We start from the raw sequence: 14,901 nt of genomic DNA, 5'->3' as shown, positions 1-14,901 counted from the left end.
AGATATGAGCGTTTTGTGACTAAGAACTCAATTTTTTTCAAATAATTTTTTTTTATCAACTTCCAAGGCTAATTTCTCTTTTTTAAAAAAATTTTTGGAAAAAATACTGAAATTGGTATTCAATGATTTTTTTAGAAGAATTTGTGTTCTAATTTTTAACCTTCTAACTTGATTGATTTTAGAGATATGAGCGTTTTGTGCCTAAGAACTCAATTTTTTTCAAATAATTTTTTTTATCAACTTCCAAGGCTAATTTCTCTTTTTTTAAAAAATTTTTGGAAAAAATAATGAAATTGATATTCAATGATTTTTTTAGAAGAATTTGTGTTCTAATTTTCAACCTTTTAACTTGATTGATTTTAGAGATCTGAGCGTTTTGTGCCTAAGAACTCAATTTTTTTCAAATAATTTTTTTTTATCAACTTCCAAGGCTAATTTCTCTTTTTTTAAAAAATTTTTGGAAAAAATACTAAAACTGGTATTCAATGATTTTTTTAGAAGAATTTGTATTCTAATTTTCAACCTTCTAACTTGATTGATTTTAGAGATATGACCGTTTCCTGCATAGTAATTTAATTTTTTTTTAAATAATTTTTTTTTCAACTTCCAAGGCTAATTTCTCTATTTTTAAAATAATTTTGGAAAAAATGCTAAAACAGGTATCCAATGATTTTTTTAGAAGAATTTGTGTTCCAATTTTTAAACCGCTCATTTCACTGGTTTTAGAGATATGAGCGTTTCCTGCATAGGAATTTAATTTTTTTCAAATAATTTTTTTATCAAATTCCAAGGCGAATTTCTCTATTTTTTAAATATTTTTGGAAAAAATGCTGAAATAAATATCCAATGATTTTTTAGAAGAGTCTGTGTTCCAATTTTTAAACCTCTAACTTTACTGGTTTTAGAGATATAAGCGTTTTGTACTTACTATATTTTTTTTTTAATTAAAAAAACTTCCAATGCGAATTAGTCCATTTTCAAAAAATATTTGGAAAAATGCTGAAACAAGTATCCAATGATTTTTTTAGAAGAATTTTTATTTCAATTTTGAAACCTTTAACTCCACTGGTTTTAAAAATATGAGCGTTTTGTGCTTATAAATTTCATTTTTTTTTTTAAATAATTTTTTTATCAACTTCCAAGGCTGATTTTCTTTATTTTTAAAGCTTTTTTGGAAAAATGCTGAAACAGGTATCCCATGATTTTCTTACAAGAATTTGTGTTTCAACTTTCAAAGCTGTAACTTCACTGGTTTTAGAGATATGAGCGTTTTGTGCCGATGAATATATTTTTTTATCAAGTTCCAAGGCTAATTTCTCCAGTTTTATATAATTTTTGGAAAAATGCTGAAATAGGTCTACATGCGTATGCATTTGAATACATGTGAAGCAAATCCGGCCGATTGTACCGACCGTGCCGAGACGGTCGATGCCGATTCAGTGGGCGCCGTGCTTAAATGTAAGGTAAACAATTTTATTTTGCTGCATGACTTACACGTTTTTTTGCAAAATTGATTTTTTTTAATTTATGTTGTAAATACATTATGATATTGATGACAACGCTGTAAGAAACCACTATAAATATCAGGCGGCACACGGAAGGAAGCTTCTCATCTCTATCTTTGAAGAATTTTTTGGTTTGTTTATTACAAGTCGTAAGGCCAGACTGAAAGATAGCAGGGATTGATTTGAGACAGGATTGCTTTACGCAGGGACAATTCTATGAAGCCTGTTCTAGAACAGGTTCACCAAAAAAATTAATGAATCTGGCACAAGAAGGCGAAACAAAAAAATGTTGTTTACAAGGGAGTTCTTCTTCAGTAGAACTTTTATTTTCAAATTCTTTATTTATACTTTTATATTTTATACTTTATTTACATTTATTTAACGTTGTATGTTGACTTCGATATAGAGTATCTTATCATATTTTATTTTAAAAAATCTTTGATATTTTATTAAAGGGGAGCAGTAGTATTATTTTGTGCCTTCGGAAACAACTGAAAATTTGTATGATATTATAAACTGATTTTTTGCCCTTTCTATATAAGCATTTGGCATCATTGCAAATTGAAAAAACCTGCCCATAGTTCCACGACATGCTACTTCTAGCCTTTCAATGATCTAAGTATGCAACTTAACAAAATGTCAACAAAATAGCAGCTATTGAACTGGTTCTCGAAAAGAAAACTCCATATTTCCGACATTACCCCTATTTGAACACAATAATTAAAATAATTTTAATAAAGTAAATATAGGTCTTTTAAGCTTAACTCGGCGTTGGGCACTGAGGCTTAAATTTTGCCAAAAGCAGGAGTCTTTAGTGTGACGGGAGGGGGTGAGGGCGCGTCTAAGACCGACGGACCGACCGAAATCTCTTTTCTAACTTGTCTTAGAAATCTGAACGCGTTTCCGGAAGAACAATGAACTCCTTAATTAAGAGTTCTTTTAGAAATTTCGCCTTCGTGAAAGCGGGCGGCCACCCCGATGGTGGAATGAAAGCCAAACGGTCCCGGTTCTATAGTTGGCTTTTGGATTTATTAAAATATTATCCCTCAGACACATGCTTTGAATATTTTAATTAAACTTCTTCAGGTTTATCGTTTATTACGTCCAAAAAAAACACTTCTCTAATTTCTAACTATTTTTTTTTGTTAGAAATACGTGTTTTCTGGATTCTTTACCCACATGCCTCCCGCTCAAAAAGCCACACATGTAGAGTCAATTGCTTCATTGGTCACGTGATATATAGACCACCTTTTCCACTACATTTAATTTATACTTGACGATATAGTCGTGAAATGTGTTTATTGGAAAACAGTTTTACGGTCAAATGTCCCTTTCTTTGATTTTTTATTGTAATTGGTCAAAGTATGCAAGAAAAAGCATAATTTAAATGGACGCGATTCACTTTTTTTTACATTTAGTCATAAAGGGTTTACAGTGTTAAAATTGAGTCGTTCAGGATGACTTAAGCCAGGATCGGAGACTAACACATCAAAAAAGCCAACAAAAATTAATGGCGGCGCATAAAATCCGGACATTTTATTTGAGCATTTTGACTCTGGGGGAACTTCATCATTCCGCGGTTATAAAATATACAAAGAAGAAGGGTTTGAATAATTACAATATTGTTTCAGTATAATAGGTTTGTTGTTGGCATAAAAGATCGGCACTAGTCCGTAAAATAAACTTGATGTCAGGATTTAGCAGCATCCGAAATGCCAGCGATTATTACCGTTTTATGGCGGTTTAGCCATCAGCGGTTATTTTACAGTTATTTTAGGGCGTAAAGAGCCCGGGTTTATGAGCTTTTGGGAAATGCAAATTGTTCGACGAATATGCTTCGCGATGTTAAGCCTTCTGGGGTGCAGTGGATTTTAGAGTATTAGTTCTATTTTTTATATAAAAAAATAGATTCATGTAGAATATAAATAAAAAGTTTCCTTCTATAGCAAAATATTGGCTCATAAAATGCAATAAAACTCTCATGCGTAATTTTATATATTAACTAAGCTTTTGTTCATAGAAAAATGTAATAATAATATTGTAAATTAGCTTCTTCTTTATTAGCCATACAGAAAAGAATTTCCAGGCATGCATATAAGATTTTCATGAGAAGATTTTAATTTATTATTCTGTTATCTACGGAAAAGTACCGGGCCCAAAATAAGACGACATAGTGCTACAAGCAACCCTAGGCTGGGACGTGATAAGAATACTAATGAGCATTCGAACTATGGTGTGAATGTACCCACATCTGTTATCCAACTGTTTGGACAAACTTTAGATCTGCTAGAATGTATTTTAAAAAGAAAAAGCCCCGTAGTCTGGAATATATTTGTTGTGAGCACTCGTGTCTTATTTATAAAATTTTGGTCGTTTACAATTAGGCATTAAAAATAATTATTTAGGTTCTTTATTTTATTCCAGGAATTTAAAATAATTTGTCATTTAATTAGAATATTAATAGATATAATTATAGGTACATGAAAAAATAGTTATTAATTTTTTTAAAACTTTATTGGATTGGGTTGTGGGTGTGATTGCTCTATTTTTCCTCCAAATCCGTTCGTATTAAAGCTTATTACATAAATGGCCTGTCCACTCTTATTCGTCATCCCTTATGTTTTGTGTTCCTCCTCTTTTTCTTTACTTTTTTGGTTGTCCTGCCCTGAAGACGCCAAAAGCAGAAATACGTGTCGGTAGATACTACCTGTAATTTTTTATGTCTTTTTGAGATTTTAAGCGTAATCTTTCAATGTCTTCCTAGAATTGAAATAACTTTAAATACAATAAAATGAAAATTAGTTTTTTTTTCAGGAATTTGGATTCATTTTACATAATAATGTTTAATATTAAAAAAATTCACCATTGCATTTTTAGGGTTTTTCTGAGAGGTCAAAATAAATTTATCCTTTATTTCAGGAAATTGAAATTTTTTAATTTATTTCAGGTGTTTTACAAAGTTTTTATTTTTTTAGGTTTTCGGAGTAATTCCTTTATTTTTCAGGCACTTGAAAAATGTTTTCAATGAATTAAAATACATATTTATTTTATTCCAGGAGTTTGGGGTCATTTTGAGATATATTTTTTATTATAGGCTTTTGAGGTATTTTTTCTATATTTTCCAGTATAAATTTTCCTTTCATTTTAAGAACTTAACCTTTTCTAATTTATTTTAAATGCTTGAAATAGTTTTCAATTTTTTTAGGCTTTAATTCTTTTATGTTCCAGGCTTTTAAGATTTTTTTAAATTTTATTTCAGGAGTTTGACGTAATTTTTTATATTATCCTATAATAATTTATATTAATATTTCATGCATTTTAATAATTTTTAATTTTATTTCAAGTAATTGCAATAGTTTCTAATTTTTTTTCAGACTTTTCGAGAAATTTCTAATGTCTTCTTGTCATTTAAAATAATACCAAAAATTTAAAATAATTTTTTGTTTTGTTCCCAATTTATGACGCAATTTTTCATGCCTTCTAAAAAATAATTTTTTTTTTATTATCTTCTGGTTATTTAGTTTTAATATAAAAATTAAGTTAATTGTTTATGTTCTTCATTTTATTCCCAGCATTTATATTAATTTTTTAATTTATCTATTTTATGCGAGGGTTTGTAGTTTTTTTAGTATTTTCCAGGCATTTAAATTAAATTTTTAAATGTTGTTTCAGAAATTTGAAATAATTGCTCATTTTTTTGTAAAAATTTGTCACATTTTTCATTCCTGTTTTTCATATCTTTTATCTTTTTTTTAATTATTATTAATGTATTTTTTTTAAATCAATATTCATTTTATCGTAAGAGTTCGAGGGGGCATTTTGAGTAATATTTAATTTCTTATAGGAATTTGAAATAAACAAATGACTTTAAACTCCTGGAATATTTTTCAATTGGAAGGCATTAAAAATTACATCAACACCTGAAATAAAATAAAAAAAATAAAAAATATGAAGAACAGGCCTAAAAAATCGTGATAAATTTTTGAAGTTAAATAGTAAATTATTTTAAATTCCCGCAACAAACGATAAATTTATTTTAAAGCATGAAAAAATCAAAAAATATTAAATTTTTAGAAACCTGAAAAATTGTCTCAAAAACTCGGAACAAAATGAAAATATAATAATGTCATGGAATAAATGTTATTTAAATAAAAGGCATTTCATTATATGCCCAGAAGACGTAAAAAATTACCCCAAAGGCCTTAAAAAAAGCTAGCTAAAGTCAATTACTTTAAATATAACAAACACATCAAATTCTATAAATAAAATTAAATATAAACATAATTACGTCGAACTTCTGAAATAAAATAAATATTTATTTAAAATGCCTCCAAATTCCTTAAATAAATTGAATACTTATTTTATTGTATTTAAAGTTACTAATTCATATAACACAAATATCACGTGATATACACAAATATTATTGGCCGTAAATTGTAATTTTGATAAAAAAATTGCTAAATATTCCAGTTGAGTGAGTGGTTATAAAAAGGAAAAAAACTTATTAACCATTTTTTATTTGTTTATTATTTTATAGAATAATGGCTCAATTTATGGTTGTATTTTTAGTTTTAATTTTAGAAACTTTTAATCATCTCTGATCCTAAGTCTGCTTTAAATAGTTTGAATGTTCTTTAGATTGAGCTGTAATAGATGAATTTTAAAGTTATATTGTTAGTACAAATATTTGTATAACCGAATTATTCCGTTCAATTAAATGAACTTTTACGGTGATAATAATTATTTATATTTCAAAAAATTCAATATCTGAAGATTTCTGGAGGGTGTGAAGTTAAATAATTAAATTGAGGTAAGCTTATGCAATCTGGTGCTCCAAGATGTATAAAAATCTAAAAGAAAATATATTTCTTAATTAGTGCCAATTAAAAAACAAACTACCACCTTGAGGTTTATTGCTTTTTTTTTCAGTTACTCCCTGGTCCCGGTCCTCCCGGCTCGGTTTTATGGTCGACGCCAATAAAATTGAAAAAAAAAGGGCAACAAACAACCACTGGCACTCCCAGAAACTTTTTTCATCGGCTTTGAGAAGCAGCAAGCACGCTGTTTTAAATACATTATACTCGACGGTTAATTGAAAATCCACTTTAAAGTTATGCCGGCTCCCCGAAATTGCAATCAACGATACAATTTCCACATTTTTAAATCTAATTTTAATGTAATGAGAGGATACAAGGGAGGGGCCGGGGTAAAAAAAAAATAAAAAAGGAGCACGTAAAATATAGAAAGAATGCTAATTAATTATTCCGAGGAGTTGTTCGCCGTGGCCGTGGCGAAGGGTGATTAGCATGCCAGATTTCGCTGAGGTTTGGATTCTGGGGAACGACGGATTAACAATTTTAAATATTTTAATAAAAATTACTGGCGGCTCGGATACACCATTCCCGTTTCATGCTCTTGAGGCGTATTGGGTTGCTGTTTTTTTTAAACTGGATATTTTGCTTTTTACGATTCCCTTTGTCTTGTTTTATTACGTATTCTGGTTTGCGTTAAACAGCTTCTTATACAGGGTGTTAAAGGAAGTACAAAATTTTCAGCCCTTTTCAAAGCAGTTATGGATAAAAACACCATTATTATCATGTTTCATGTGGCTCAAGGAGTCACATTTAATAGGCAAAAATTTAAATTATGATTTCACTACTAGGTAGATTACAGCACTTGAAAAATAAATTGCAATTATTAAAATTGTTAGTATATATTTGTATTATACAGGGGAAAGTTCATGAACCTTTTTACCTAAGGCATATCAGTCTTAACCGTATTATATCTACTTAACTACCAACAAGGGTACTGAAAAATACTGAACAAAAAATAATTAATATTATAGATAAGAAATTGACGTATTAAATTATGATTAAATATTTGTAACGTTGGATTGATATAAAAGGTATATTAATAAAAATTTAAATAAGTGAGACAAATCTATGGTTAGTAATATTTAAATAAATGGAATAAGCTGGCCTATATATTCCTCCAAGAAATGAATGGCTAGCCTTCAAAACCGAGGCTGTGAATGTATGCCATTTGAAGCTCAGCTATCCGGACTGGGAACCTCTAATACTAGCTCTAACTCTGGCTCCAGCTCCACCGCTTTCAGCAATTTCCCGGTAAAATCAAAATCCTGCAGCCATCAACAATTGAAGAAGAATAAAGAGGAAAACGGAAAAGTAAAACCCTAAAACAACGGTTGCCATTGTATTCACTGTCCATAAAAAATGACGGTTCCCTAAAGGAACAAGATTAAGGACTATAAATTACAAATTATATTGGCCACTTTCTGCTTCACAAACTTCGGAAATAAAAAACTGGCCTTTTACGTGCGCTCCGACCTGCAACACGGGAAAAAGTCGTCGAAAATGGACGCAGTACCGACTAAATCAGTAACGACCCCACCTCTCGCCTGAGCTGTCAATATCAGCCAATCAGAGAAAACATTAATTAAGACCAATCAGAAAAGTGACGGACCGTCAACAGAAAGCATGGGATAATTAAACCAGGAGAGTGATGCGTTACAGTAGAATGTGTCATTGACAGTGTGAATTTAAGGAAATATGAATAAAAGAAGTTGACTAAAATTATGAATGTAATTATTGAAATATCAATGGAGTGTTATTGAACATAAGGAGTAAAAAAATAAAACGCTACATTATTACCAATATATTTTTTATAATATTATTCATAGATCAAGAGTCCCTTAGTTCAATTACTTAGTTTTATGACTAGTCATGATTTTTCCGAATATGATCAGTCATACTCGAGAAAATACAGAAATAGTAAAGACACAATTAAAGTCATTTATTAGAGAAAATGAAATAAAAATATTTTTGACCCATAAATTTTTAATAATTTTTTATTACTAATTTTTAATACTATATTTTTACCGAAATAGTAGATAACAATTTTTTAGGCCAATACTGAATAAAATAATTTGATTTATTTAGAAATAATTTTGGACAGCCTGTTTGCTACGTCACGCCCAATGGTTGTTGCTATTATTCTGGACAGCCAAATTATAACTAAAAATTCAATATCATGGCCAAAATTTATAACCTACTTATTTCTAACCATAAAACTTTAGTTACTAATGCCCCACGTTTTTCTATTGAATGCCAAAATTGGAGCTTAAGTATTTAATTAATTATAAAGCGTGTCCATTTAGTCCTTCTATTCTTTATTGCAGCTTTTTTTTTGTGTACTGACTTGTTCTGAATTGTTCTGACTCATTGTTGCTGTTCCCAAAGTACCAAATACCAACAACCATAGTGAGTTCCGCCCAATTAATATGATTCTTGTCTATAAAAAGCTTCTTGAGTAAAAGAGCAACTCCTAAATTACTGTAACGAAAACTCGATAATTATTGAAAATCAGTCCAGTTTTCGTGAGTGTCACTCATGTGAGTCTGTTGTCGTTAATATATGTGATCATTTTTTCAGAGCCATTGATAATAATAAATATGTTTTAGAGGTATGTCTTGAACTGGTTTTAATCTTATTTGCGTAATAGAGTCCAACGTGTGAAGTATGGGAATAGTCTCTCTCAGGTCCTTAATGTTGTATTTGGTTTTCCCAGGGAACAGTTTTGGGTCCATTATTATTCTTGTTATACAATTACCTTTTGTAGCTCAAGCTAAATAAATACATTAATATTATTCTCAAAAGGCCTGGCAGTAGAATTTTAATTTTTTTTTTAATTTAAGACCTTATACCTTATGAATATTACAACTTTATACGCGACCTAAGTCATCCCTTAATCCATTAATTTGTCCTTAAGCATACTCTAACTTCCTATTTATTACTTTTTTTAGGAATTATATGTGCTGTAACTGTCATTATCTAATAAACTCTTACTGACAATATTGGTGGTCATATTGTAATATATTCTGTGTTTCTGAAGCAATTTTCCTCGATAGGATACTCTAGAATATCCAAAATCACTTAGATGATTTTTATAGTTTTGAGATCACTCTGAGGCGTTTCTTTTTTACTCTGGTTTTAGGGGCTTCAAAATTTCACCCCATACATTTTGATAACAAGAAAACTCGACAAATCAATATTTGACGAGTCTGAAACGTGAAAAAATAAAATAAAAGAAAAGTTGTGTTCCCCAGTTAAACTTTTATTTATCTGCACCTATTAAAAACCCCATCACGAGTCCGTACTTCCGATTTAAAGGCCCGTACGTCAATCAGCAAAGGAGGACAGCAAACACCATAAAGTCTGTTAAAAACCACTCGAGCGTGAAAACATTTTTACTGAAAGATCATTACGGTTTGAAGAGGGCGCCCGTATCGCGATTTTTGTCTGCCCGCCACTCGACGGGACACTCGAGTGGCACGTTTTCCTGGAGATGTAGGAAACGTGCTCGAAATCTGATATATAAAAAGCGCATCCTCGAGAGACTGGACCCGTTGCCCGTTCGTCTCTATAAACTTAATTCACGGCCATAACCCTATGGTTTACGAGCGTGCAATTATGGTATATTGTCGGACTCCATATAAACTTTCTTCAGCTCGTTTATACGGGATTTATTGCCACTTGTATAAGATTGAGATATTATTGGCGTTTGTTTTTAATTCTTGTCATGGCGTATTTAAAATTATATATACTTACGTTTTGCATAGCCCTTGAAGTAGAGGCCTGACTAGAGGTTGTCAAATCTGAAAAAAATATATATATATATATTAATTAATATGCTGATTGCTGTTTTATTGCAGCTCATTGCTAGCATATTCCAGTAAAATGACGTGGAAATATATTGATTAACTCGTTTTAGTATCTTAAAGCAATAAGTTTTATAACGACGATACGAGGAATACGTATCCAATAAAGTTATGCATGAAATAGAACATTTTTATTGTATAAACTTACGTCATATTATTTTGCAGTAATATAGATGCTATGATAATTAGATTTTAATACGATAAATTGAAAGCATATTCCAGTAATAGGAATAAGTCCTTTTAACATATTATAAAAATGTGTTTTATTATAATGAACTTTTAAATGTGTAGATTTGAATCATTTACTTTGCTAGCTACTTCGCAATCGTATCCAATTAAATTATGCGTAAGACTGAAATATTGTTTTATTTTATAGATAAAACGCATCAATAATTTTATAATTACTTATATTCTAGATTTTTTACCATTACAGTACAATACTAAATCGTATTTTCAGCATATATTTCGCTATTACACAGAAGGCGATATTTAGTCAACATTCAGCTATTCTTACATATTATCTTAAGTATAACGAATGCCAGTAATTTAAATGTACTACATTTACAAATGCATAAATTGCTAAATATAAAAAAAAAACAAATTAATTAATATGTAATGTAAATATGGCCTACGAACAAATAAGCATATAATTATTAGGTTTGAAATATAAATATTTTATTTATTTTACTCATTAGTAACGCATTTCTTGTATGCAGATAAGTTCTGCATCAAATAAATAATTTTTTAGAACCTTAAAATTACTCATATTTTAAGTTTTATTTTTGTATAATTATTAGTAATTAAAGACTAAATAAGAATAATTAAGTATTAAGTCTTATGAAGAAAATATGTATTTTTTTAAAATCTAAAACTGGTAAGTATCTAGGATGTGTTTAACATTCTGATATTGAATTCGGCACCCAGCCTTTATTCCTTGAAGAAATTTTGACAAGATGCAAACCTGATAAATATCGTTAAGAGATGCATTAAAACAATGTGCCACTGAATTCGGCACCTAAAATTGAGTATTTTTTATAAAACCATGCATCGTATCCATTTAAGTTATGCGCGAAAGTGAAAGAAAAATTATTTTATAAAGACATCAGCACGTTAAATTATAATATTTAACGTGCTGATTAAATTTATATATTATTTATTATATATTTTACTGATATATTATTTCTAGCAAAAATACATAATTTTTTAATACTATAATCTGATTTTATTACAGTATATTCCACCATGTTTTTTTTAATAAACATTGTTTATATTTTAATTATATTTTGAAAATTATGTTTTCCCTTACTATTAGCGGATCCCTCATATTCAATTAAGTTATGCATAAAATTCAAAGATATTTATTAAGTTTTAAATTTATACCTTTTAATAATTTTGCTCACTGGTTATAAAATAAAATAAAACCAAATTAAACCTTCAAAATAGTCATATTTTGTAAGTTTTATTGAAATGGTATTTCAAAATAATTAAGAATTTAAATGAATAATTAAAAATAAAGTTCTATGGAGAAAAAATGCATTTTTTTAATAAAATACAAAACTGGGATGTATTAGATGTAAAATTTGGCACCCAGGAAAATTCAAAAATATGATTTTGTTTTGTAAATTTGATTTTTTTTATACAATATATTCCTAATGTCTAAATTTGATTAATTGCTCTCTCTCTCTAAAATCGTATTCCTTGTATCCAAGTAAATACGCATAAAATTTAAAACACACTTTTATAGAGATATATTTTAATGTTTTTTAATTAATTTACTATTTGCCACTAATTATAATGCTACCATTTAAGTTTAATACTGCATATTAATAAAATTTACTTTCATTATCTTATGACAATAAGTTCTATTATGACGTATTTTTTTAAAAGTTTTTATGCCAGTAGTTTCCCTCGCTAGCAACGTATCCCTCGTATTCAATTAAGTTATGCATGGAGTGGAAATAATGATAATTTCTTTAACAATATTAAATTTAATAAATATATTATTTCTAGGTAAATAATTAATACATATTTTAATACTATAATCTGGTTTTACTACACAACATCCCATTTAAAAAATAATCTAAATTTTTTTATTATTTAACTTTATATTGAAACTCGTAAATGTTATTAATTTCAGTCACCATCAGCGTACCAATATACATAAAATAAAGAAAACATTTTTTAGAACATCAAAAATAGTCTAATGCAGTCCATTTATAGCATATTCCAATATTTTGATGTAAAACTATATAAAATAATGTATATATATTATTATTTTTGTTCTTTATCAACTTATTTTGTAAAAAGGCTTCGTATCTCATTAAGTTTTACATGGAGATGGATAAATTTATGTTCTGGGAACAAAATATCATTTTTTTTATTTAAATCCCAAACTGTTAATTATTTAGGATGTGTTTGAGATTCTGCTAATAAATTCCACACCCAGGATATTTAAACAATTTGCCATTGAAATCGGCACCCAAGTAAATGGCGAAAATGTGATTTTGTTTTGGGTTTTTCTATTACAACAGCATGCCCCGTATTCGTTTAAGTTATGCATTAAATATTCTCACTTCTCATCGTTAGCAATATTAATAAGCAAACTAATAATTAAAATATTCAGTAACGATCCTTAAAATGTGAAAATATTACGCAGGGCAAACCCTGTCTTAATAAGCAACTAAAATGTGCCGAATATGCTTTTAAATCCGGATGGTCATCAGCAGCCAGGCAGGCAGGGCTGGTTATTAGGGTGCTGGACCGAAGTTTCATTAAAAATTAAGACACGCCATAATGAGAGATTTGATTAAAAACGCATTAAGGGGAATAAAATATCCACGTCGGATATAAACCCCTGACCGTCAGGGGTAGTCGCCTATAAAAACCTTAATTAAATATACTGTGCCGAATGAGATTTGGATTTTATACTGTTGGGAAATTTTTTTAATTGTAAAGGGGTATATTATAAAAAGATGTTTCTTTTACCGGTTTATGTAAGTAGATCTTTTAGTTTTTGTAACATACTTAAGAAAAAATATGCCTGGATATAGGCTTTAAACTATTCTGATTATAAAACATACAATTTTATTTTCTGTGTGTTTTTTTTTGAGCAGAAAATGCTCATTTTTTTAAATTATATTTGCAAAATTTCGGATTTTTTAAGGCTCATCAGTTTTCTTTTTTAAATTTGTACAAAGTATTTTATATCTAATTAAATGACTGCTTTTTTTTTGAATTAATCGTTATTTTTAATACGTGGAAATGAAATACGATTTTAAGTACGTAAAAGATTTATAAAAAAAATAGGTACTGAAACTTATTTAAAGACACTTTTACACTAAAAGTAAATGAAATTTACTTTTACTTTTACTTTTTATCAAGCATTTAAAGCCATTTTCAAATAAATTCAACTGCCTGCAACAATATTTAAATAATTTTTCAGCCATTTAAACTCAGTTAAAGTCACTTTAATACCCGAAGCAGGTTGAAATTTTTATTTTTACCAGACAATTTTGTGTTAAAAAGTGGATTCAACTACTATAAAAATGAACTTCAATTACATGGAAGAAAAATTAAAAATATATTCCAGATATTTAAATTCAGTTAAAGTTATTTTTATACTAGAAGCAGATGAAACTTTTTATTTTTTTCAGGAAATTTTATGTTAAAAAGTAGATGTTTATGATTTTAAATATAAATTCAACTGCCTGGAAAAAATTAATAATATATTCCAGGCATTTTAAGGCGTTTTTGAATTCTTAAGACCAATCTATTATTAAAATTATTTCTATGTTTTTAAATGCCTTCAACCAAGTTCAACTGCCTTTAATCTTTAAATTATTCCTTAGCTATTTAAACTCAGTTAAAGTCACTCTTATAGACAAAACTTTTAATTTTTGCCAGGCAATTATTTCTTAAAAATCCGATTTTTATGACTTTAAATAAGGCTTCAACTGCCTGGAATATAAGAATGTTTTCCAGGGATTTAAACTCAGGTAAAGTTACTCTTACAGTTCAAGAAGAAATAATTTTGTATTTTTTCCAGACATTTGACGGTATTTTTTAATTCTTTGAAGTTTTTCACTGAAAATTCGGTTAATAATTGCCTGGTAAACTTTACAAATTATTTTCCAAGTATCTAAACTCAGTTAAAGTCATTTTTATAAATGAAGCAAATGGAACTTTAAATCTTTTCCAAGCAATTTTTGATTAAAAAGTTGATCTTTATGAAACTAAAAATTTATTCCAGATATGTGAATTCAATTAAAATCACTTTTGCATTTCAAAAAGAAGGAATTTTCTACTTTTTTCTGCTATTTAAAGCTATTTTTCAATTCTTAAGAGCAGTTATTCGTTAAACACTTAATTTTTCATTTTTTTTTAATGCAAATTCAACTGCCTGGAAGAAGTTTTAAATTATTATTCAGCCATTTAGACTTAGCAGATAGAACTTTTTATTTTTTCCAGGCAATTTTGGGTTAAATAGAGGATTTTATGGCCTTAAATATGACTTTAACAGGCTAGAAAAAAATAATTAAAAATAAATTCCAGGCACTTAAAGTTACTTTCATACTATGAATTCAATTGCCTAGAAAAAAAAAATTATATATTTTTAAGGCTTTTTAACTTAGTTAAAGTTACTTTTACAATTTAAAAAAA

The 14,901-nt window shown here is 28.4% G+C and overlaps 1 protein-coding gene across 2 annotated transcripts in view; it reads right to left on the bottom strand.

Moving 5' to 3' along the window:
- Positions 1–10,156, bottom strand: part of LOC126748125 (myelin transcription factor 1) — a 141,620-nt gene extending 131,464 nt beyond the window's left edge. For both annotated transcript variants that reach the window (XM_050457150.1, XM_050457151.1), the window contains exon 1: positions 10,133–10,156. In XM_050457150.1, the coding sequence (XP_050313107.1) occupies positions 10,133–10,141 (9 nt within the window). In that variant the 5' untranslated portion in view covers positions 10,142–10,156. The remainder of the gene's footprint in view (positions 1–10,132) is intronic.
- Positions 10,157–14,901: the final 4,745 nt, after the last annotated feature.

Source organism: Anthonomus grandis, chromosome 22 (genome assembly GCF_022605725.1).
Source record: "Anthonomus grandis grandis chromosome 22, icAntGran1.3, whole genome shotgun sequence".
In the NCBI taxonomy this organism is placed as follows: domain Eukaryota; kingdom Metazoa; phylum Arthropoda; class Insecta; order Coleoptera; family Curculionidae; genus Anthonomus; species Anthonomus grandis.
Note: the sequence above shows the minus strand (reverse complement) of the source record. Positions and strands in the feature narration are given on the sequence as shown.